This window comes from Gossypium raimondii, chromosome 5 (assembly GCF_025698545.1).
Source record: "Gossypium raimondii isolate GPD5lz chromosome 5, ASM2569854v1, whole genome shotgun sequence".
Taxonomy (NCBI): Eukaryota; Viridiplantae; Streptophyta; class Magnoliopsida; order Malvales; family Malvaceae; genus Gossypium; species Gossypium raimondii.
In genome coordinates this window covers 26,432,741-26,455,952 of record NC_068569.1, presented here as the reverse complement: position 1 = coordinate 26,455,952, position 23,212 = coordinate 26,432,741, and the positions used below count along the sequence as shown (strand labels likewise).

At 29.1% G+C, this 23,212-nt stretch overlaps 1 protein-coding gene across 1 annotated transcript; it reads right to left on the bottom strand.

The window, feature by feature from the left end:
- Positions 1–15,599: 15,599 nt before the first annotated feature.
- On the bottom strand, positions 15,600–20,530 carry LOC105770548 (probable protein arginine N-methyltransferase 3). Its single transcript, XM_012591798.2, has 7 exons — positions 20,155–20,530; positions 18,656–19,201; positions 18,471–18,568; positions 18,024–18,102; positions 17,686–17,946; positions 17,248–17,415; positions 15,600–16,223 (listed from the first exon to the last, which is right to left on the bottom strand). Exons 1-7 carry the CDS (start codon positions 20,449–20,451, stop codon positions 15,786–15,788), a joined length of 1,887 nt encoding a protein of 628 aa, XP_012447252.1. The 5' UTR covers positions 20,452–20,530; the 3' UTR covers positions 15,600–15,785.
- Positions 20,531–23,212: the final 2,682 nt, after the last annotated feature.

Here is a 23,212-nt window from a genome sequence, read left to right as displayed (position 1 = left end):
ATGAGATGAAAATAATGAAAAATAAAACAAAGAATATAAAGAAAACAAATTTGTTCATGGCTGGTTGAAGAAAATAATGGTTGCAAATTATAACCAAAATTTGTGATACTAACGGTGGAATTGCATGTGTATATGTTGAAGTTAATAAATGATAACTTAGAAAGTTAGCTATAGTTATGTTAGCTTTGATTTTCAATTATTTTGATATAACAAACTTAATTATAAAATTCCTTAATCAAATTTGTATAAATTATTTCAATTTTATCCAAATATATTTTCAAGTATTATAAACTCAAAAACAAAGTTTCTAAATGACTTAAACTTTTTACAAAAGTTTTTTAGAAACCTCAAGTCCTTTAAAATGTTTTTAAGCCACATTTTTTAAGGTTCACGGTCTTGTCTTGAGACACAAGCATGTATGCTTCGAGACAAACCAACATCGAAGCTAAAAATGCTTCAAAGGAACCTTGTCTCGAGACAAAATACATATTGTCTCGAGACCAGCCAACATCGAAGCTAAGGTATGCTTCAGGGGAGCCTTGTCTCGATTGATTGTCTCGAGACAAGCCTATTGTGTCTCGAGACCTCAAGCTCCAACGATCATATCTGTTTTTCCTGTCTCGAGACAAGGGTTATATGTCTCGAGACATACTACTGTAGGCTACATTAAATGCATGAAATAAATGCTCTCAACGGCTAGAAACTCCCTCCAACAGCTCCAAATGTCCAAAAATCAGTTAGAGGGTATATATTCAAGTCAAGAACACTTGAAAACACAAGAGATGAACATTCAAGCATAAAAATCAAGAGAAAAGCATCAAATTACTTATTCCTTCATTTTCTCTTGTACATATGTAACACCCCTTACCCGTATTCGACACCGAAATAGGGTACGAGGCATTACCAGAACACATACACTTGTAAACGTATTGAACCGAGTTATAAAATTTCATCTAAATTAAAACTTTTAAATTATTAACATGCTTTTATAATTTTTCACGATATATCCTCAAAATATTATATTTATAATAAATAGGACCTACGAGACCCGATACATACTCATACAATTCAATGCTTCATTTCTTTTTATTCAATTCACAATTTCTCATGCTCACAATTTAAATCCTATCACTAGCAATTTTCATTTAATTCACATACAATTCAACATTAGTAAGTTCAATACTAATACGTATGTACCATTTAACTCAACATTTATCGATTATACCATTCATTAACACATTTATGAAAATCTCAATTTTGCAATGAAAATATCACTTTAGCTTAAATAACAACATCAATTAAACTCATCATCCCCTTTTTCGTCATTTTTCACTTCAAATATGAACTTACTATTTCATTATCTTTCCACACCCGTTTTCTATGCATATCACACAAGACATAAACATATCATTTAACCATAGTCGCAAGCTAATGCTGTAACACCCCTAACCCTAAACCGTCACCGGAACAGGGTTATGGAGCATTACCGGACATATCGAATAACTTATAACTAATTCACAAATAAATAACAGACATAGCATACTTTAATCAAATATGTCATATTAGTTCCATTTCATACTTATAACCAATTTAAACATCAATGTACAACCGTAATAACAAAACTCTTATACTTAACCTGTACATCACCTAGGTACATGCCACCTTATCAAAACAAAGGTACATCACTAAAATTTCTCTGAGGTCGGGATTGCTCTGGATGCTGGACCGGACACTGGCTTTCTACTAACCTACGCACGGAGACAACCGTACGCTGAGTATAGGAATACTCAGTGGTATTACCATAATTCAAATTAATAACATTAATCAATAAGTTATATACATTTAATTTATGTCTACAATTATTCATTAATTATCTAATACTTTAAATCAACTTGATCATTAATAACAATAAGCAATGTTTCAATCTTATATTTAATTGTATTCATACCTTATTTCACTATCTAAATTTTATTGGATTTTTTTCAACAACAACAACAATTATAATAACTAATTTTATAATTGTAATCAAATTAACTCATACATTATTTCTTAATTCAATTTATACCATTAATCTTTCAATAAACATTTAATACATTAAATCAACTTGTTTCAACAACAATAAGAATAATAACTATCTTTTAATTGATTCGTTCATTTATAATCAATTTACACTTATAATCTTGTAACACTCAATTTATACATTAAATCCATAAATAAATTTCAATAACTTGTATTCAATTAAATTCAAATATTATTATTTCACTATTTCAAATCATTTTATTTTCACTTCTCATTTCTCAATAATAGCTATTTTAATTTGCTTTTCTTCACTTAGATTTTTACATCATCTCATACTACCAAAACCATTTCATAAATTATATCATTATCTATTTCTTGAACCCATGGTTCATACATTTCATTCCATATATCAATTTAATATCTCATTTCGATTCATATTCAAGATCATTCAATAAAATTTATATTATCAAAATTATTCATTTACCCCTATTAACTTGACTCGGACTCGGCGGATACACGGATTCCAACCAACACACCAGTACGGCACATTGTGCCTAAAACAGTACATAGTACCAGATCAGTATACGACACATAAGTGCCTGAAACGACACACGAGGTGCCTGATACGACACAAGAGGTGCCTGAAGTACGACACATAAAGTGCCTGATATACGACACATAAAGTGTCTGATCGACAAAGCCGATAAATCCCGTACTCTTCCAAATCCTATGGCATGCCAACTATATCCGACTAGCCCGACTAGTTAATAGGTTATTTAATTCACTTTTCAATACAATTTCCATCTTAGTTCAGTATCAATTATAAATTCCTTATTTCAATCAGTTTCACAGTATTGCAGTAATCACTACTACAGTAATTTCACAATTCAATGCAATACACATAACAATATTCAGTATTCCATAATTCAGTTCAGTATCAGTCTCAATTTCAATACTCAATCATATCACTAGTAATTTCCATTCAATTCACATACAATTTAATATCATTTAATTCAATATCGATATTCAGCTTATTTTTATTTACTAAACATATTATTCAAAATTCAACAATTGCTATTAATAAATTCAATATCAATACGTATTTATCATTCAATTCAATCATGATACTTACCTCAACTTGCTTATCATGTATATTAATTTAAATTTTAACAATTAATAATTAAATTCGAATTATAGTAATACTAACTAAAATTTCTCTCGAGTCACTCCTTATTCACCTTCTCCTTTCCTTTCTCGAACAATAACTCTTGCACGACTTTAGCAATTGAGCTTGGAATCTTGAAATCCCAAATTTTCTTCCTTTCCTTCCCTTTTTCTTTTTCTTTCCTTTCTCCCCTGTTTTCGTTTGCCTATTCTGTTTCCATTTCTCTTTTTCTATCTTTTATTTCTTTTATTTAATTAGTTTAATATAATAATAATATAATATTACTTACTTAAATAATAAGTAAATATGTAATCATTACTAATATGTATGTATTTCATTTTCCACATGTCATCATATACACCATGCATTTGTCAACAATTTTATTTATTTGAAATATAATAATATAATATAATTATTATAATTTACAATATAATAAAATAATAATATACTTTAAAAAATCTCAGATTTTATCATGAATATGCCGCCTCATTTATGGGACTTGGCATATTTACCTATTTAGTCCTTTTAACTTTTCTTTAATCTATAATTAAGCTTTTACCCTGTTGCAATTTAGTCCTTTTCATCAATTAACCATTGGAACATTAAAATTTCTTAACAAAACTTTAATACTACCCTAATGACACTCCGTAAATATTTATAAAAATATTTACGGCTCATTTTATAATATCGAGGTCTCGATACCTTGTTTTCGACCCAATTTACCTAATAATTTCTTTTAAATCACAAAATTCACTAATTCAAAAATATTTCTAAAATTACGCTTAACTTCTAATTATTAATTAATAAATTTTTTTCTAACTTTTTCATCGAATTTAGTGATCTCAAATCACTGTTCTGACCCTACTGAAAATTGGGCTGTTACAAATGCATTTAAACAAAATTCTTTTTTGGAATTAACCACGTGATAAACCATTTCATTAGAGATTACATAATTTAAACCTTACCACCCCTGTCATGATCACAAGCATATTTCCATTTAGGCACTTACCATCTCAATGCATAACTTATAAGTTTAACGTGGCATAATCCAACCACATCTTGGCCAAAGCCTAAGCATGTACACCAAATATGTTAACCAAATAAACATATAGCATAAGCATTATAAGCATAGATGAGCACAACATTTGTTCATGTATCAAACTTACCAACATGTGTTAATTCATAAACCATTCATGACATTACCTCAAGCCATATCATATTTCAAATTTACCATACACACATACTATGAAACTTTATTTTCCCACATGAGCTTAAACCATGACCAATCATGCGCAAATATAAGCGTCATTTCTATTTCATCGTTTATAAATCATAATTGAGCATATGACCAATTATACACAAATCATTCATATATTTTCCAATTTTCCAATTTTCATCCTCCTCCTCTCCATTCCACATCCTTAATGTGTATAACACACTTAAACAACATTATCCATAATTTCACTATTTTCCTGTATGTAAATTCAAACTGTCTGTCTAAGTCAGAGTCACTAATTTATTTATATCTCGAGCTACCAAGCTCCAAATTAAGATCCGTTAATTTTTCCCGAAACTAGACTCATATATATTCTTACCATAAAATTTTTAGAATTTTTTTCTTAGCCAATAAGTACATTTTATTCTTTAAAGTTTCCCCTGTTTCACTGCTTGATAGTTCTGACCTTTCTTCACTAAAATTAATTATATCATAGTACAGAATTTGGATAATATTATAGTTTATTTCTTTTGAAAATAGACTCATTCAGGATTCTAAACATATAAATTTTATCTCATAATTATTTTTGTACAATTTTTAATGATCTTCCAAAGTTAGAACAGGGGATTTCGAAATCATTCTAGCCTTGTCTCGCTAAAATTCAAATATCTCATAATATAAAACTCTTTTGCTTTCTCTGTCTCTTTTATGTGAAAATAGGATTATTCAGCTTTAATTTAATATATTATTCAACCTCTAATTCAATATCCACCATTTTTGGTGATTTTTTAAAATCACACAACTGTTGCTGTCTAAACTGTTTTGTTGCTAAATGTACTATTTCATAATTTCACTTTTTTTCTCACTTTTCTTTTTTTACTGATCAAAGTCAATTTCTCGTCTTTCTTGATTTATAATAACACATTTAACTTATTCAATTTAGTCTAAAAATCTCACTTTTGAAAAATTACATTTTTGCCCCTAAAGTTTCACAAAATTATGATTTTGCCCCTAGGCTCGTAAAATAATTTTTATTCAAATTTCTTGCATTTTAAGCCTAACTGAACCATTTTCATAACTATAGCAGTCCAAAATTCTCACTTATTCACACACTTGTGACATATTTTATAACTTTTACAAATTAATCATTTTAGACATTTTCATCGAAAATCACTTAATAAAAAACGTTCATCACACTCCAAACATTCATATTCTTCCATAAAACATAAAAATACATGCATATAATTCATGGTTAAATTTTTAAACACAAACCCTAGTTCAAAATAATGGTAAAAATAGGTAAATCTTGTTACGAGGATTTCAAAAATGTAAAAATCATTAAAAACAAGGCTAGAACGGACTTAAAATCAATCTTGGAAGCTTGAAAAACCCTAGCCATGGTTTCTCCATGCAATTTTCGGTGTAGGGGTTGAAGATGGACAAAAATTGGCATTTAATTTTGTTTTTAATTCATTTTAATGTCCATTTTTGTCCACCAACTTAACCAATGGTCTAATTACCATATAAGAACCACCAATTTAAAATTTCATAACAATTGGACACCTCTAACATGTAGATCTCAACTTTTGCACTTTTTACAATTTAGTCCTTTTGACTAAATTGAGTGCCCAAACGTTGAAATTTTCAAACTAAATTTTCACGAAATCATTTTGTGAAATCTTAGACCATAAAAATATAATAAAAATAAATTTTATCCTCGTCAAATTTGTGGTCCCGGAACCACTGTTCTGACTAGGCCCAAAATCGAGCTGTTACAACATATCTCTTAGGCATTTATTGTTAGATCTTTTTATCATTCTCATTTCAACTCCTTGAGAGAGCTAAAAACTTGTAAACACAAACCTTTGAGAGGCTTTTATTGTTTACATATTTTCTTGTACCTACAAAAGGCTGTTTTAAGGTTATTGAGGTATAAAACCTAAAGTAATTTGTAAAGGGTTTTAGTTGAGCTACAAAACTAGGAAAGGTTTTAGTTAGGCCATAAAAACTAGGGGGAGTGTTTTATCTTAGCCTTGTGAAAAAAGATGGGGATTGTAAAGGTTATACATTTTCCTTAAAAGGTAATAATTTAAGTATAATGAATTGGGAAATCCTTGGTTGAGGTATACCAAGGTTGTAGAGGTAGGAAATTGGGGCTGAACCACTATGAATCGAAGTGTCCAAATTTTTCTTCCATTTCCTTATCATTTAGAAAAGTTTGCAAATATTTTTAAAATACTTATTCACCCCTCTCTTGGTATTTTCGAGCCTAACAAGTTAGTTGAGTAGTTAAATTAGTTATAGTTAGTAGATTATAAATACACAAGATGTACATATTAAAACTTACTTTTTCCTCTAAATAAAATGTAACACCCCAGGTCTAGTGGGTCTAAAGTTTTGACGTATAGTAGTAAACGGTTTGTCTAGCAAAGTGTTATCCGTCCAAGTGATTATTTTGGCGTACTCGTGTGGGCGTTCAATATTTGCTACATAGGAAAATAAGGATTTGATTTCATGACATTTTGCTATATTAAGGAAAAGTTCGTGTTAAGTGATAAAGGGTACCTGTTAAGTGATAAAGGGTAAGTATGGAATAAGTATTTACCAAAGGTATAGTATGCCTGGTTTGCTTGGAATACTGTGTTAATTAGATTATAAGTAATCTAGTTAGAAATCAACTGAATAGTCTAACTTGATAACTGTGAATATAAGAAACTTAATTATGTTTCCCTTGGAACTGTAGGCCATTAAGAAGGCAAATTCTGAAATGTGTGACACTTGTTAAGCTCCATTAAGTTAGTTGGGTTATATATATGTGTGTGAAATGGGTTCAAAAGGAGGTTCTTCTTCTTCTTCTTCTTCCAAAAATACTATTTTCTAATTCTTTTTTATATCTCTTCCTCGTTAAACTGGAAACTATGGTTCTGGGTTTAATCAATGGTTATTCCATCTCGGGGTAAGTATTTCAACTCTGCATGCTAAGTTCTGAAATAATAAGTCTGAATAGGGTATGTGAACAGTAAGACTGTAATGATAAGGTTTTGCATGGGGTTATCAGTGATTAAGATGATAGCAAATCGTATGTAATTGAGTTGTAATGGTGATCTTATGTTTTGTAAGCAGTGGTTGCTGCTGGTTCGAGAGGGATATCTGGGTTTGGAGTTTAGAACTATAGTAGGTGAGAATCAGGTGAGTCTCTACCCTAACTCTCTTGTGTAAACTCTTCAAGTAGAACTATTTATATATAAAGGATAATGAAATCTATAGTAATTAGTAAATGTATGATCATGGTAATGATGAAGTGGGTGTTATGATGATCTATGTATGATTTTGTTGAGAAGAATATTGATTGGTAAGAATGCAGGTATAGTTGTGATACGAAAAGAATGTCAATCAGGAATATAATCACGTCTGGGTAAGTAAGTAATAAGAATTGTACCATTGTGAAGCCTCTAGTAGGACAGTTATAATGTTAACCAAATTGACACATCACTGATTGGAAATGAGTATAAGGCTATGAGGTAGAGACCCATGACAACTTGGTATGGTTTGGAACCATTCATTGTGTAGCCTCTAGTAAAATAAGACTGGAAAGGCAGAACAAGGTACATGAATATAATTGCATGTATATAATTGCATCAAATCAAAATTTATACATCAAATTGCACAATCTATCAAATTTAATGTATAGTTTTGAGATTTATCTCTTTCATAATCTTATGAAATTCATATGTTTCTTTTAAATAAATAATTGTTATCTTTGAATTAACTTTTTTTGCACAAAAATTATCTTTGAATTATATTTTGAACAGGTAAGCAATTAGATAATGTTAATTTAGTCAATGTCGAGATCGGTAGTGTGCCTACAGAACCATGTTGTAGTCTGATTCGAGGGTTGGCTGATCTTGAAGCTGCCCTTTGTATTTGTAATGGGATAAGAGCTAATGTGTTGGGAATCATCGATATCAACCTTCCAATTTCGCTCACGATCTTACTTAATAACTGTGGAAGGGAGCCATCTGTTGATTACCAATGCATACCCAATTAAATGTCTTTGTATGCTGTTGCTTGGGTTCCTCAAGGAAGGCTCTTCAACCTTCCCTTCAATCACACTAAGAAGAAGAAGAAGATATAATAATCTTTATGTAATAAAAAACTTGATTATCGAAGTTTGGAGAATTTGGAATTTGTAAACTAAAATGTGTCGATTTGTGTATTTTCGTATTTAAATGTTTCTATAAATTATAATTGTATTTAATATATAAATTTTAATACATTAATAATTCATATTATATGAATTTTCACGTATTCTAATATTTGTGTCTTTCACATTATTATAATTGTATTTTTGTTCACCACGTGTGATATAATTTTCATATTAATTAATGAAATAAGTAGTGTTAAAATATTTATATTATTTATTATTTGACTAATATTTTATTTTTAGAGTATTAAATGAATATTTTGCCTTTTAATATATTTTTAAAGGATAATTAGCAATTCTCTAAGCATGTTGCTTAAATATTAAATGCCTTTCTTTTTCTTTTCTGTTCCTTTAAACTTTGCATTAATATTTTGACTACTCAGGAAGAAACTTGTTCTTTTAGCAAGAATTAATGTTTCATGCAATTTGATTTTTATCCAAGTAAAACCAAAATTATTTTTCTTTAAAATTTTCTAATTGCATTGATTTTATTTTTCTTTTCTTCTTTTAAGTAGAAAAGCTTTATCATTGGTTTTAGAAGTGATAGTATAATATTTGTTATTCCAATTTGATTTTTTTCTTGGTATTTAAGTTTTTTTAATCTGGTGATTAAGCTTTTTTATTTAATTTAGCACCGAATTTGATATTTTTTAATTTGGTTCCCAAGATTTTTTTGTCCAATTTGGTGCTTAAACTTATCAAATGTTATACAAATTACTCCATAACACTATGTGGAATGGTTAATTTTTTATGAAGGACAGAAATAGTTAATGTATGACTAACATGTGACACATAACGTTGAATTTAATTGCAAGAATGGTTACATTTATTTGAGGTTTCCTATGATTTGCTAAACAATATGCTCAAATTTTACTTTTACCTTGACTATTAGTGGTGGGAATGATTCAAAAGGGACCACATGCTTAAAACATGTCCTGGTCTTCACAACTCCCTCAATTCCGCAAAATTTTCATCGGTATTAGAGGAAATCCATATTAAAAAATTGTGCTTTGAGCTATGCTTAAGGAGTAGATATTGAATAAAAAACAATAGTCTTAAAAATTCAAAATAAAATTTTTTATTATATTAAATTAAAAAAATTAAATTAAATTAAAAGTAATTGAATATTTAAAATACATAAAATTCTATATTGTCTACTACATGCCGGTCATACATTGATTTTTTTACTACCTCATAAAAACAATTGGCAGTATATTGGAGTAATTTGTATAACATTTTACAAATTTAGGCGTCAAATTGGATAAAAAAAAGTTAGGTACCAAATTAGGCAAAAAGTGTCAAGATCAGTACCAAATTAGAAAAAAAATAATTTGTTACTAAATTAGAAAAAGTGTCAAGTCCGGTACTAAAACAGATAAAAAAGGGTTATGTGGCAAATTAAAAAAAGTGTAAAATTTTAAATATTCAAAAAGTTAATAATATGTTCGAATAAAAATTTAAAAAACTTAATATTGAATATAACTTAGTATAATTTAATATAAAGTTTCCATTAATTTACTACATCAGTTCCTGTTTTGCAATGGATAAGTCAGTACTAAATTATATTAAACATTATTCTATATTTTAGTATAGTATTATCCATTAATAAAAATGTAATTAACGTAAATTATTATGGATGAGACATTATACTAAATTAATGGATGAAAACTATAGAAGGTGTTTTTAAAAAAAACTAATTAGACTTTTATTATTTTTAATTAAAATATATAAATATTGAAAATAAGAAAAATTAATAATATAAAAATTTAAAGTTATTTTTGAAAAAAGTCATTTTATAGATAAACCTTAGCGAATTAGTAGATTTTCAGCAAACCTTAAAGGTAAGTGAGTATTTTAAATAGGTGTTTTCCATTATAAATATATATTTTTATTAAGATCATTAATAGGATTGTTTATTTAATAATCCTTAAACTATAATGACCTATTTAAATAAGCCCTAATGGTGTTTTTATACCTCTCTTCTTTAATTTATATTCATAAAAGCCCTTATCTTTAATTACTTGGCATTTTTGATGAAATGGAATTTAAATTAATAAATTACATGAAAATTCATTGTTGATTTGATAGACACATAAGTAAAAAGAAAAAGTTTTTGTTTTTGTTTTTTATTTCATCTCAAATCTGATGGTGGTAAAAAAAGTTTATTATAGGAAAAATTATTTCACAATCAAGCAAACATAAGTCATTGATTTAGAATGTATTTGATAAATTGAAAAATTAACTGCTGAAAGTACTAAATTTTATAAACACTAAATTTATGTTATAAAAATATTTGATATATTTGTAAAATTATGCAATGAATATAATTATTTGTTTGATTCTTGAAAATTCATTATTTCATATTTTAATATTATTAATATCATATTACTTATTTTATTTTGAATAGTTTAATTGTTAATAAAATGAGAAAACCATTTATTTCAAAAATAAGATTTTAAAAATAAAATCAACTTAATATTTTCATATTAAATGGTAAATAGCTATCTATTTATCAAATTCAATACTTTTTTTTGTTAAAATTTTTATATTAAGTAAAAGTTAATATGGACATGGCTAGGTTATCTTAAATATTGTGTGATTTGTTTTTTTTTTTTAATAAGTACCTCATTATAGGTTTTTGATCATATTTGCTTTTTTGACACAATGTCTAGAATTACCCATAGCCCCTCCCCAACCCATAAATAAGAAGCGCACTCGAACCCACGTCCTTCTACATTAACAATAATACCGATATCAATCAAACTAAGACTCAATCGACTGTGATTTGTTTATTATTTTGTTTTGATCAATATGAAATTGGAAAAATAGGAAAAACACATTTTTTTTCCATATATATCTTACATAATATTTTGTATGATGTTTGAGTTTTTTTTTTTTATCTAAAACATTATAATTTATATTATAATTCTTTGTCTAGTATAATTCTTAAATATTGAAGATTATAAATTTATATAAATGTTTATACATTATTTTTGTAAATTTTGGCACCTTCGTGCATGTGAGTAATAGTTCTGTATATCTTACTTTATTATTGTGTTTTTAATTTTGATAATATTTGATTTGTTTTTGACATGTTTTAATTCATAACATAATTTTGCACGATTCAATATGATAATTCAATTTTAAAAAGAAAGTGTTAATATCGTGTTCTCATTATATTTTCATGTGTAAAGTATTATAAATTTACATAATTATTTAGGAAAACATTTGGTATACTATTAGTGAAGTTTTAGACTCAAAAATAGAGTCAATGAAGTTAACAAATGTCTAAGAATACAATAACATATTTAAAAAATAAATATTTTTAAAATAAGATATATATAATAATTTTTAAGACTTCTTGTGAAATAAAAAAAGTACACGTAAGTATACAAAATATTAACCCAATTATTTATATGTTAATAATTCATTTTAAATAATTTTATTGTTTTATGTTTTTTGTGACATGATAATTTTTAATTATTTATTTTTCTATCATATTTCAATTTTCATGTTTGCATATTTTTTCAAATAATTCAAAATTTTAAATTTAAATTTATTTGATTAAGAATTAAATAATTAAATAAATATCATATATAATATTTAAAATTGAATATGTTTTTTATGAAGTGTAAAGAGTAAGCATACTTTAGTAATATATATATACACACTTTTTGAAAATAAGTAATATATACTATATTAAGGCGTATTTATGATATGTATGAAAATTATGTAATAAATTAGTTAAAATAAATTATAATTTTATTTGAGAAATTCAAATTTAATTAAGTGTATTTTTCTAAATTTTATATAATTTAAAATGATAAAATACTTTCTTATTATTTTATTAAAAATTCCGGCAATTGTTTAACGGATAAATCAAATATTTGTGATAGTAATTTTTTTTCTGTTTTTGAAAATCAGTAATATATAAAAATAATAATAATCCTACTATGTTTTTTAATGGAATTCATAATTAACAGATCGCATGCAGTGGCTTATACGTTAACTGTTTGGAATTGCAGCTATCTTCGAAAGGATCAACATGGGATGAAATTGATTTCGGGGTCCTCGGAAATCTAAGTGGTGACAATTACATTCTTCGCACAAATGTGTCCAGTCAAGGCAAGGTAACAGAGAACAACAATTCCACCTCTGGAATCCCCAACGTATCATGTAAGTGTCTTCATACAACAAACCCCCACTAGATTTCTGTTTTCAAGTCGATTGATTGATTGGTTGACCAAGTGTTTTATATTGGTATGTTCCAGCTTCCTGTAATTAGAGAGTTCAAAAACATGGTGTCCCATTTCCTAAGAACCAACCCATGAGAATTTACTCTAGCTTGTGGAATGCTGACCACCGGACCACAAGGGGTTTGGATGGTTCAATAAACAATGCATGGTTCTCTCAAGAGATGGATTCAGCAAAGGTTGCAACGGGTATAGAAAATTTACATGATCTACAACTACTGCAATGACATTAAGGGTGAAGTTGGATGTGTGGTGGGGTGCGTTTAGCTTACTTTTTATCTCACACTACAGTATAATTATAATATCTAATCTTATCAACACCACTTTTTTTACACTAACTGCAAGTAAATGCACCGGCTATTCGAATCCACCCTAAAAGATTTCCTCAAACTCTACCTTACGAGTGCAATATGTCTTAAACAACCTACTACACAATTATTTTAGACATTGATATTTCTTTATTTAGACCACGTGGCCATTCTTTTCATCTTTTCAAAATTCTCATTACTTAGTATTATGAAATAGATATATACTTTATAAAATAAAATGGTGTTGCATGGCCTCTTTCGTTCCTAGCTTATGGATTTAGCTATTCGCCCAGGCTCAAAGGTCTACCTGAAATATAGAAAGATTTGGATAAAATACTGAGCCCAAAAAATAGCTTGAGTAAAGTTTAAGCCCGTTTCTATATGAATCGGGCATTGATCAAGATTTTTTGGCTCGAGTCCGATCTAACTTGACCCGAATGTTATGTTATAAGACAATATTATATTAATTATATATGTTAAAAATAATCATATATATTTATATTAAATCACTAATCCAATAACAATTAAACCTATTATCCAAAATTACCTAACTAAATAACCCAACCCAAAATATAAAATTTTAAAATTATATTTAATACAATAAAGATTTATTATATTTATTTGTGTTTTTAATATAATAAACTATTTATGGTGTAGTGTTTTTAATATAAATAATTTTAATGTGTTAAAAAAACTTTTATTTTAGTATTTTTAGTGCATTTTGTGTATTACATTTTAAAAACTTAAATAAAAACTAATCTAAAAGATCAAATATAGGTTGGCCAAGTCGGGTTCGAATTTACTTTTCTTAAATTAAATCAAGTTTGGACAAAAAAGTAAACTTATTTTTCGAGTTAAATCTAAATTAAAAAATTGGTCTAGATACATTAGATGGAGAACTTAAGAGCACCTCTACTCACACGCATGTGCGGCAGATCAACAATTAAATTTCCAAACATATTTGGTCAAACAATGCGAATCTAATAAGTGAAGTTATATTCTGACAACTTTTCCTTAATTAAACCATGAATTAAACCATAAAATTAATTATTAATGCAAAGTAACAAAAACATTAACAATTAAAATATATTGATATTGATATTACAGTTTTTTTTCCTTTTGAATCAAATAAAACTAGAACTTATTGTGCTATCCATTTAAGAAAAACTTGAAAATGCGTACTTAAAATAAAATTAAATAGGATAGTTTCTTTTTACAAAGAAAAATATTTAAAATTACATTCTTTTCTAAGTATAATTATAAATATAAAAATATTTTTAATATTTTAATCTCTTTTACTATAGCTTAGGTAATTAGAGAATCATGTATCATACTTAAGTTTAAATTTTTATTAAGAAGAGATCGACTCTGTTGGAAAAATTTGCAAAAGACATATCCATCGAAAGTTGACAAACCTCTCAAGGGTCAATATTGATTTTAATGGGGGTTTTGTCTCCTAATTTTACTGAAAGCCTAAAGAGACAGTATGTTCACAAAATGGTAGCACCTCATCGGATGCCTAAAAAGACAAACAATTCGCATTACACATGGTTAGACTTGAATCATTGCCTTAAAAGTTTATAGGGCATTATAAGTTGTGTTCAATTCACAATTACTGACTAACACTTGATGAGATGAAACTGAAGAAGGTTCGATGAATCAAGCCATAGGATGTGTTAAATATGGAGAAAGAAAAAGAGTGTTCGAATAGTTGAAAGTTAGAGAGATTATTAGTGTTGATATCCCTCGTCAAGAAGTATTTAAGAGAGACATGGGTAAGCCAAGCATCCTCCCTTAGTTGACGGCCTATCATTCAATTATAGGTAACTTGTTAAGTTAATTATATGACTTGATATGGTGAAGTTGCATGATGTATTAATGATAAATGATAACGCTTGAGCTTGGCATAATCGTGGTCTTAGGCAGAGCTCTGGTATGGTCTAGCGAGATATCCGATGAGATGTTTACCAGTCTTTTCCTGTCCACGGACGAATCTGCTACATAGTTAGACATTGGTTATTGCTTATAGTTTATTTACACCATGAGAAATAAGTGAATTTGAGGAGAAAAAAAAACCAAAGCGACTTAAGGAGCCCGTTTTCACTATTACAAAATAATAAATTATTAAAATTACTAAAATAATAATTCAGGTCAACCCTGGTTTAAAACAATCTTAGGGTAGAATTGGATGTAAGATTGAATACAGTGCGATACGTTTAGCTTACTTTTTGTCTCACGCTACAATATCGCTACAGTATCTAATCTCACCGCTACCGCTATTTTTACACTAACCAAAGGTAAACGCACCGCCCATCCAAACTCACCCTTAATACAAAGGTTAGCTCAAACAAGACGGGCCTACGTGAGTACTAAGTAGCCCGTTCATTAGACAACAGATAGGTGAAATGACTAATAATTGAATGCAAAGCACGAATTAGAAGAGCTTGGTATCGTATGCTTAAGATACTTAACTTTCAAACTTTCACCATAAAAAGGATTAAAAAGATTTTCAGGAAATAAATGAAGCAATATTACTAGCATTAGCCTGAATTCTTAGCTAACTTACATTCTTCCACCAAAAATAAACGTAGCAAAATACGCTTTCTATGATGAGAACTTATCATGTTAAATTAAACATTTGCGCTGGCCAACTGCGTTTCCGACCATCGGAGCCAACTCCAGCAGTTTCGAGGGATATGTCAATGCACCGATGCTGTGTTGCATGAGCAATGCTGATTCGCAAAAGAATTTTTGAAGCCGGACAAGCATCTGTCCCAACAGCTGCAGATCCTTCTGCAGTGAACTTGCTTGATGCCACCGAAATTGGTTCTCGAAAAGTGAGGATCGTCTGTGACCAGTGGGTTTTAGGAGTATATGGCGATGTAGATAGAACAGTTGGCATTTCTTTGCAGAACCGGCTGGTGAATCCTGTCTCGAACCACAAAACAAGCCCAAAACATGCGGTTGCCTTATGATCCAAAGTATCATTCTTTGCTTCCAACTCAGCAGTCGCAGTGAAATCTACTTCATCAGGCTTCATGGTTGCAAGGTCAAAGCTCTGAAGTAAAACACAGTCAGTCACAACCCAAATACATATATCATACTCAATGAAATCTAGGATAATACCAAAAAGGATACAGAGTGGACATGAGCTAAGGCTGCTTGGTTTTTATAGTCAGTATCAATATATTATCCAAATCTTATAACAAAAAGTCGCAAAATATTAGCTGACAGCATTTATGGTTAGCCATCATAAGGTAACATGTAATGAAACTCTCGGCTCAATGCCAAAGCATGTTGTTCCAGACAAGCCCCTAAAAAACTTAAAAAGAAAAGAGGTAAAAGTGCAAACCAGAACTTCTTAAACCGAATTAGTTAATATGGGGATCAGGAAAAGAATGAAAAGAAAATGGTGGGAAAGGTAAGACAGATATTATAAAAATGTTGTCGTTAAGACAGGTTGGGCACAGCACTAACACAATTATGCATGCATAAAACATTTCACAGGAAAACTTGGAAAATCTTGGATTAATCAACTGAATTAACATTCCTTCTGAATTAACTAATATGCTTCTACCCTGGCCTATCCAAGTAAAAGACGGACAAATTTTCAGTAAAGGTGGATCGGACAACTATATAGAAGCTTGGTCACATGCTCCTACCACGGATCATTAGCAAAAGTCAAGCCGCTTAAATTGTCAAAATATTGAAGGAAAACAAATTATAGCTGAAACTTCAGGAATCCTTTTATATGTTGACCCTAACACAAGATACATGCAGAACTTGTCAATAACGAATTCCAAGTCGATTCAAGACTAGGAATTAGTCAAACCACTTCAACGATATAAAAGCCAGATATGAAACTGTCCAGCTATTTGTCAAGACAGAAGCAATATATAAGCAACTTTATTATTTTTTCCTTTTAGCTAGGAACTACTCTACAGCAGACTAGTCTACTAAAACTTCTTGCTAAGAAGACTTGCCTTGTACAGGTACAACCTACTAAGACCTGCTTATTTTTATTTATTTATTTTTCAAAAGAATTGTAAAGGCACAAACATAAGATTATAGAAGTCACTAACCTGAAGCACAGCAGCATTGGTTACTAGATCATGATGATTAATAATGTCAACAATAGGAAATTTAGCGGCATCTTCAACAACTTCCTTTCCAATATAAGACATATTGAAGCCATAAACATTTTCCCAGAAGGGAAGACTGGTACCACCCTTTCCAAATCCAGCAACAAACTAAAATGGAAATAAAAGATGAAAAAATGTAAACAAAGTTAGTCGATGTTACTCCAACTATTCAATTTTCATTAAGTACCCATGTCCAATGCATATCCGAACACAGTTGAAGGGATATAACCTTCCAAAGATCCTCCACATACATGTAAAAACACAGAAAAATGAAAATTCCCATGTCAAACACATGACTGTACCCGGTATTCAAACCCAAGCTGACTAACAAAGAAGTTATAATCTATACTAACAAGTGAAATATTGTAAACGACTCACAATAGTTGCTGTATCAGGAAGTATTGCCCCTCCAGGCTTCAACCATCGGTCTCTTGCAAAGAGCACTGAACTGAGCATGGACTCATATAAGAGGCAGTATCCCATCCATTCACTTACTAATATGTCAACACTATGAGGTTGAATTTGTATGGATTTATCAAGATCCTCAACCATACAATTAACCACTTCAATTACACCGGTACAACTTTTATTACCTTCACTGTCAGTTTTACTCCGCCAAAGGCCATTGTCCTTTGCAATCTGCAATTAACAAAATAAAAAATTAAAAGAAGCTAATCACACGGCCTTTTCAACACTACCAGCCTAAATAAATTCACCTGAGTTGCCACTGTAGCCATCTTCTCGCTAGCTTCGATGGAAATTACCCTTGATGCTCCTGCTTGTGCTGCAAAGAGACTGATAAAAGAGAGAACTTGAAAATCAGAAACCTGGCAACATTGGTATGTTTACTATTTCTAAAGAAGAGTCTATCTGTGAAGCCATATATAGTATGAACCACAACCATCAAAGCAGAAACAATAAATTTTCATCACAATGATCCATGGATACTCATATAATAGGAAAATGGACAACTTTTCTAAAATAAAATGGAAGCTACAAGCATAAGACATGGTAGAGGATTCAATGGTATAGACAAACATCAAATGCTACAGTGGGGTGGTCCATGACTGCACATGACATAGTTTAAACATTTGATTTGAACAAATAAAATAAACATTTATAGTGAAATGAAAATTAGAAGGAAACTGGATGGAACATGTTACCTTAGTATGCCAGTACCACAGCCTACATCCATAACAACTGCACCATTCAGGAGAGAATGATTTTTCAATAAAGCTTGCCTATAAGCATCTGTTCTTATCTGTTGTAGCACCAAAAGATATGTGCATCAAATTGCTAGTCAAACCTTCCAAAGCTTCAATTGAAGTAAAAGAACTAATCTTTATACCTTGTCACTTATCATATCTCTATGGATTCCAAATGAACTGTATGACCCAAAATAACTATCGTTGATCTTTTTAATATCCTTTTCAACAACATCTGCAATACAAACTCTAGATTGCTTATCCTTCGGATCACTTTCTACTGACCTAGCATTTTCTCCATAATCCATTCCATTTTCTGTTATTATCTTAGAAGAACTTGCCAAGCTCAAATGACCATTGGGACATGCCATAACAGTTTTTTTATCTTTGTTATAGGTCTCGCCATTTAACTCAGTCTCTTCTGCAGTATCGTCATCATCAATGCAGACACTACCAAAATCCTTAACAATCTCCTCTTTTTCAAATGATGTGTTACATTCATCTTCATCTTCTTCACCTCCGTCAAAACTGTAAAGCAGTGAATCTTCTCGCATGAAAGGATTGAGATACTTATCGTCATCCAAAAGAAGCTTAACATCTTTAGTATTGACAGATGGATGTAAATGACTTTGTAGATCTTGCTTAGACTGGCAGCAGACTCCGCAACTCCAACATCTATTATCTGCTACCTGGTAAGTCAGTCAAAAGAAATGTAAAACAATATATACACGACCCGCTAAATATTAGCATGGTGAAACAGCTTTACATCATATCACCCCCATCTGAACTTTTAAAAAATTATGAGAGGGATCCTTTGATGATAGAAAAAGTAGTCCGGCGCCCAATCTGAATAAAACATAACTGGGCTCCCACAAACTTGTTTTTCATAATAAAAACAACAGCACAGCGTAAAGATTTTGCTCAACCTAACATCCTAGAAACTGGAATACTGGATTTCTCATTAAATTATAATTGAAAAGACAATTATTTTCTTTTTAAAAAAGAAATTGAGTATATATGTACTATCTATTAAATAATAACCAAATCAGTTGGCTTCCGTTTTCTCTATATTCTTTGTGTTTCCAACAAATTTCTAGGCAGCCTAACAGAATCTCGAACTAAGGCAAAAAATAATGCAGTTCTTTCTTTTGCTATTTCTAACAATGGCTAATTTCCTATAATCTGAGGCGAACCTAGGGGGTGACAGGGGCACTGGCCCCCTAAATGGAAAATTACTATTTAGGCCCTTGAATTTTTTTTAAAATTTTAAATTAATAAAGGTAAAATTACATTTTAGCCTCTTACAATTATAAAAATTCAATTTAATCCTTTAAAAATTATAAAGATATATACTATAAAAATTTAAAATTTCATTCGCCCCTGGCTTCGCCCCTGCCTATAATAAAAGAAATCTGCAGAAAGAAAAAACTATAGTTGATTAAACTAAAACATAAAACCAATTCTAACCTAATTATTATTCTATATAGAAGCAAATGTATCGTTTTTTATCCTCTAAAAATATTTAAATATTCATTTTCTAATTTTTCCGGATAAAAGAAAGTAAATAATAAAAATAACAATTATTCAAAAAATCATACATGGAGAAAAAAGAAAGAAAAAGTAATGGAGATTAGGATTTGACCTGAGAACGAACATAATTGATTAGCTTGAATGAACCATAAAAATCCAATCCCAAATCTTTTCTGATTCCATTGAAGTCGAAGAAATGAGTTAAACGACAATGGTCGAACAGGGCATCGCAAGAACTGTACTTGAAATCACAGAACAAACAGAGGAACTCTAAATCTTCGTCATTTTCATCACCATCTTCTTCATTTTCTTCTTCAGTCCAAGCTTCCCTACTGTCTTCATCATCTTCTTCCTCTTCTTCTCGAGTTAACCGATTGGTTTCTTCGGTTTCCATCAGGTTCTTCGACATTAGTTTCTTCAATTACTGAAAGTAGAAAGACAGAGAAAGCGAGAAACCTTAAACCCTGTGCTGGAAAATCAGAAACCCTAACAAAACCTGTCTGCTTTTAGATACGATAGGGGCCTCTTTTCTTGAGACATACGGCCCAAGCCCCACCTTGTTTGTGAGGTAAATTGTAGAGCTGTCCATGGGAGGCCCGGCCCGATTAGGGCTGGTCTTAGACAATGATTTTTTTATGTCTTAAGCTGATCTGATACTAAACTAATTTAATTAATAGAAAATATTTTTAGATTCAAATTTATTTATAAAAATCTTAATAAAAAGTTTTGAAACTTTATTTAATTTTTTCAACAATGAAAAGAGCTTATGAGTCAGTGAGAAAACAAAATTGTGCTTAAAAAGTTTTTTTAGAATGGAGTGAATCTGGTCCTCTTCGTGAACAAGTTCTAAGTAATATTAAAATTTTATTTTTATTCAAACATTAGTACGTGCTCTATTTTAATTTTGTTGATATTTTTAAATTTTTTATATATTTATAAATAAAAATATAGTTTTTAATAAAATATATTATATATGTAACTAGTATATGTAAATATATCATAAATGTATTTGTATAAATATGTTTATATTTTAAAATAATTAATTAAGTTCACTAATATGATACAATAATAATATTTATTTGAGATAATGACACATATATCATTGTACTTTTACAAATATTCTACCGTGATACATGTACTTTTAAAATATTGATTTTATTGTTTCTATTAATGTGGTATTTGAACCTAACAATGTTAAATGTGTGTTAGCAGATAAATCACAATATGACACGTAACAATTTTGCCATGGCATGCTAATAAACACTTATGTCACACATGAGGATTAAAAGTTATTTTATCTAATTTTTTAAACCAAAATCGAATAAGCATACATCGAGTAACTTTGAATCTCCTTCTCAAAATTTATCTTTTTTTTTTTTTTCTGTTCAACTATTTTACTTTCCAATAAGGCTTTGGCTTGTTTGTTAAGTAAGAAGTCTTGGTCCTTAAGCACTTAGGTTCAAGTCCCATTGCACACAATAGTAATGTCTGGATTTGCAATCTTATCGTGTGTGATTTTGGTTATTCATTTAATTTTACTCTACATTATAATTGACCAAACATATATTTGTAATCATAAAACGTTTAAAAACATATATATTTTTCATTCTTTCATTTTGTTTGTTCACTAACTAATAAAATGCAAATAAACTTCAACAAATTGTATATTTTTCATTATTCCAGACTCGAGGGTTTCATTACATTAGTAAATTACTTAAAAACTCTTTTCAAAACTTAACCAATAAAGAAGCCAAATTTTCTTCTTCGTCCTCCGTTCACAATGTTGAAGTTTTAGATTCTTTTATAGATAACGAACAGAATTTTTTAAAAAAATTGTGATTTGTGGTTCATTAGAATTCAAATATCGTGCTCCTTAATTTCCCATAATTTTACAACATTTTTAAGAACCAATTTTACTGTTCCTAGTTTTTTTAGCGTTCTTCATCTGTTTGATATAAAATCATTAATTTTCTCCTTAGTTAAATGTACCAGAAAAGCTCTCTATATATACAACCATGAAAGAACAAAGTAAAATCTAAAAAGAATAATAACAAAAATAACAACAGAGAGAAAATTGTAGAATATGAAATTGTTAATATTTCGTTGATACAAATAATGTACACTAGCTTACAATATCAAACAAACTTGTCAGTAGCTGGCTGAAACCAATTTTTAAGAATTGAATTGACGGTACGATTAAATTCTACTATTAATTTTATATTATATATAAAGTATTTTTGTTCATCATTATCAAACTTCAACTGAAGCTGACTTAATCTTATCTCGTGAGAATTAAAGAAGGTATAAATCATAAATGATTAGATCCATATTCAATTTTAATCTTTAAGCAGGAAAAATTCTTCTAGACTAATTCAATTAAAAGTCAACGTACCAAGTTACTTTCCTCTACCATAGTGAAGCTTTAATTCATTGTCAGATAAAAATTTAAACCATTTTAATTAAACTTTAACTGCAGTTGATCCAATTATGTTGTATAGGATTTATAGAAGGAATAAATCATAGATGATTTGGTTAATGTTCAAGCATGATATTCCATAAGTGTTTAAGCATTGCACTATAGAGTATGCTTAAACTCTCACGAAACTAATCATTTACTATTTGTACTTTCTCTAATTAAGGTTACTTTAGAATATTTTTACTAATAAACATTTGTTATAATCTTTTACTATTTGTAATTTCTTTAATTCACATAAGATTGTGTTGGGTTGGCTTTGGTCAAAGTTTAACCGAAAAAGGTGTAGGGTTAATTGAAATGTTTGAGATTTTGAGTACAATTTCATGTCAAGAAAAGTGTGTAAAATTTGAACTCACAACTTAATTTTAATATTTATACATATCTTGGTTAAGATAATGGAAATTAAATTTCGTGATAAATCTTTAAAATGGAATTTTATCATTTAATAGTTTATATCTTTATAATTTTAGATGATTAAATTAAAATTTTATCATTTTGAAAGGTTAAAATATAATTTTACCATTATTAATTTAAAATTTTATTTTTATTTTATTTTAAAGGGCTGAGGTGTGACTAACTTTTCTAACAACGTTGATTCCCATATTTGAACCTATTTTTCCTTTAAGAATACAATAAATCATAATTTATACCTTCACTTTCTACTTAATTAAATAATATTAATAAATACAAATCA

Excerpts from the sequence above, each read along its gene's own strand:
- LOC105770548 (XM_012591798.2), bottom strand. The coding sequence starts at position 20,451 with ATGTCGAAGAACCTGATGGAAACCGAAGAAACCAATCGGTTAACTCGA. Across the intron at positions 19,202-20,154 it reads TCAATTATGTTCGTTCTCAG|GTAGCAGATAATAGATGTTG; the intron begins GTCAAATCCTAA and ends CTGACTTACCAG. Across the intron at positions 18,103-18,470 it reads TGTGGTACTGGCATACTAAG|TCTCTTTGCAGCACAAGCAG; the intron begins GTAACATGTTCC and ends CTCTTTTATCAG.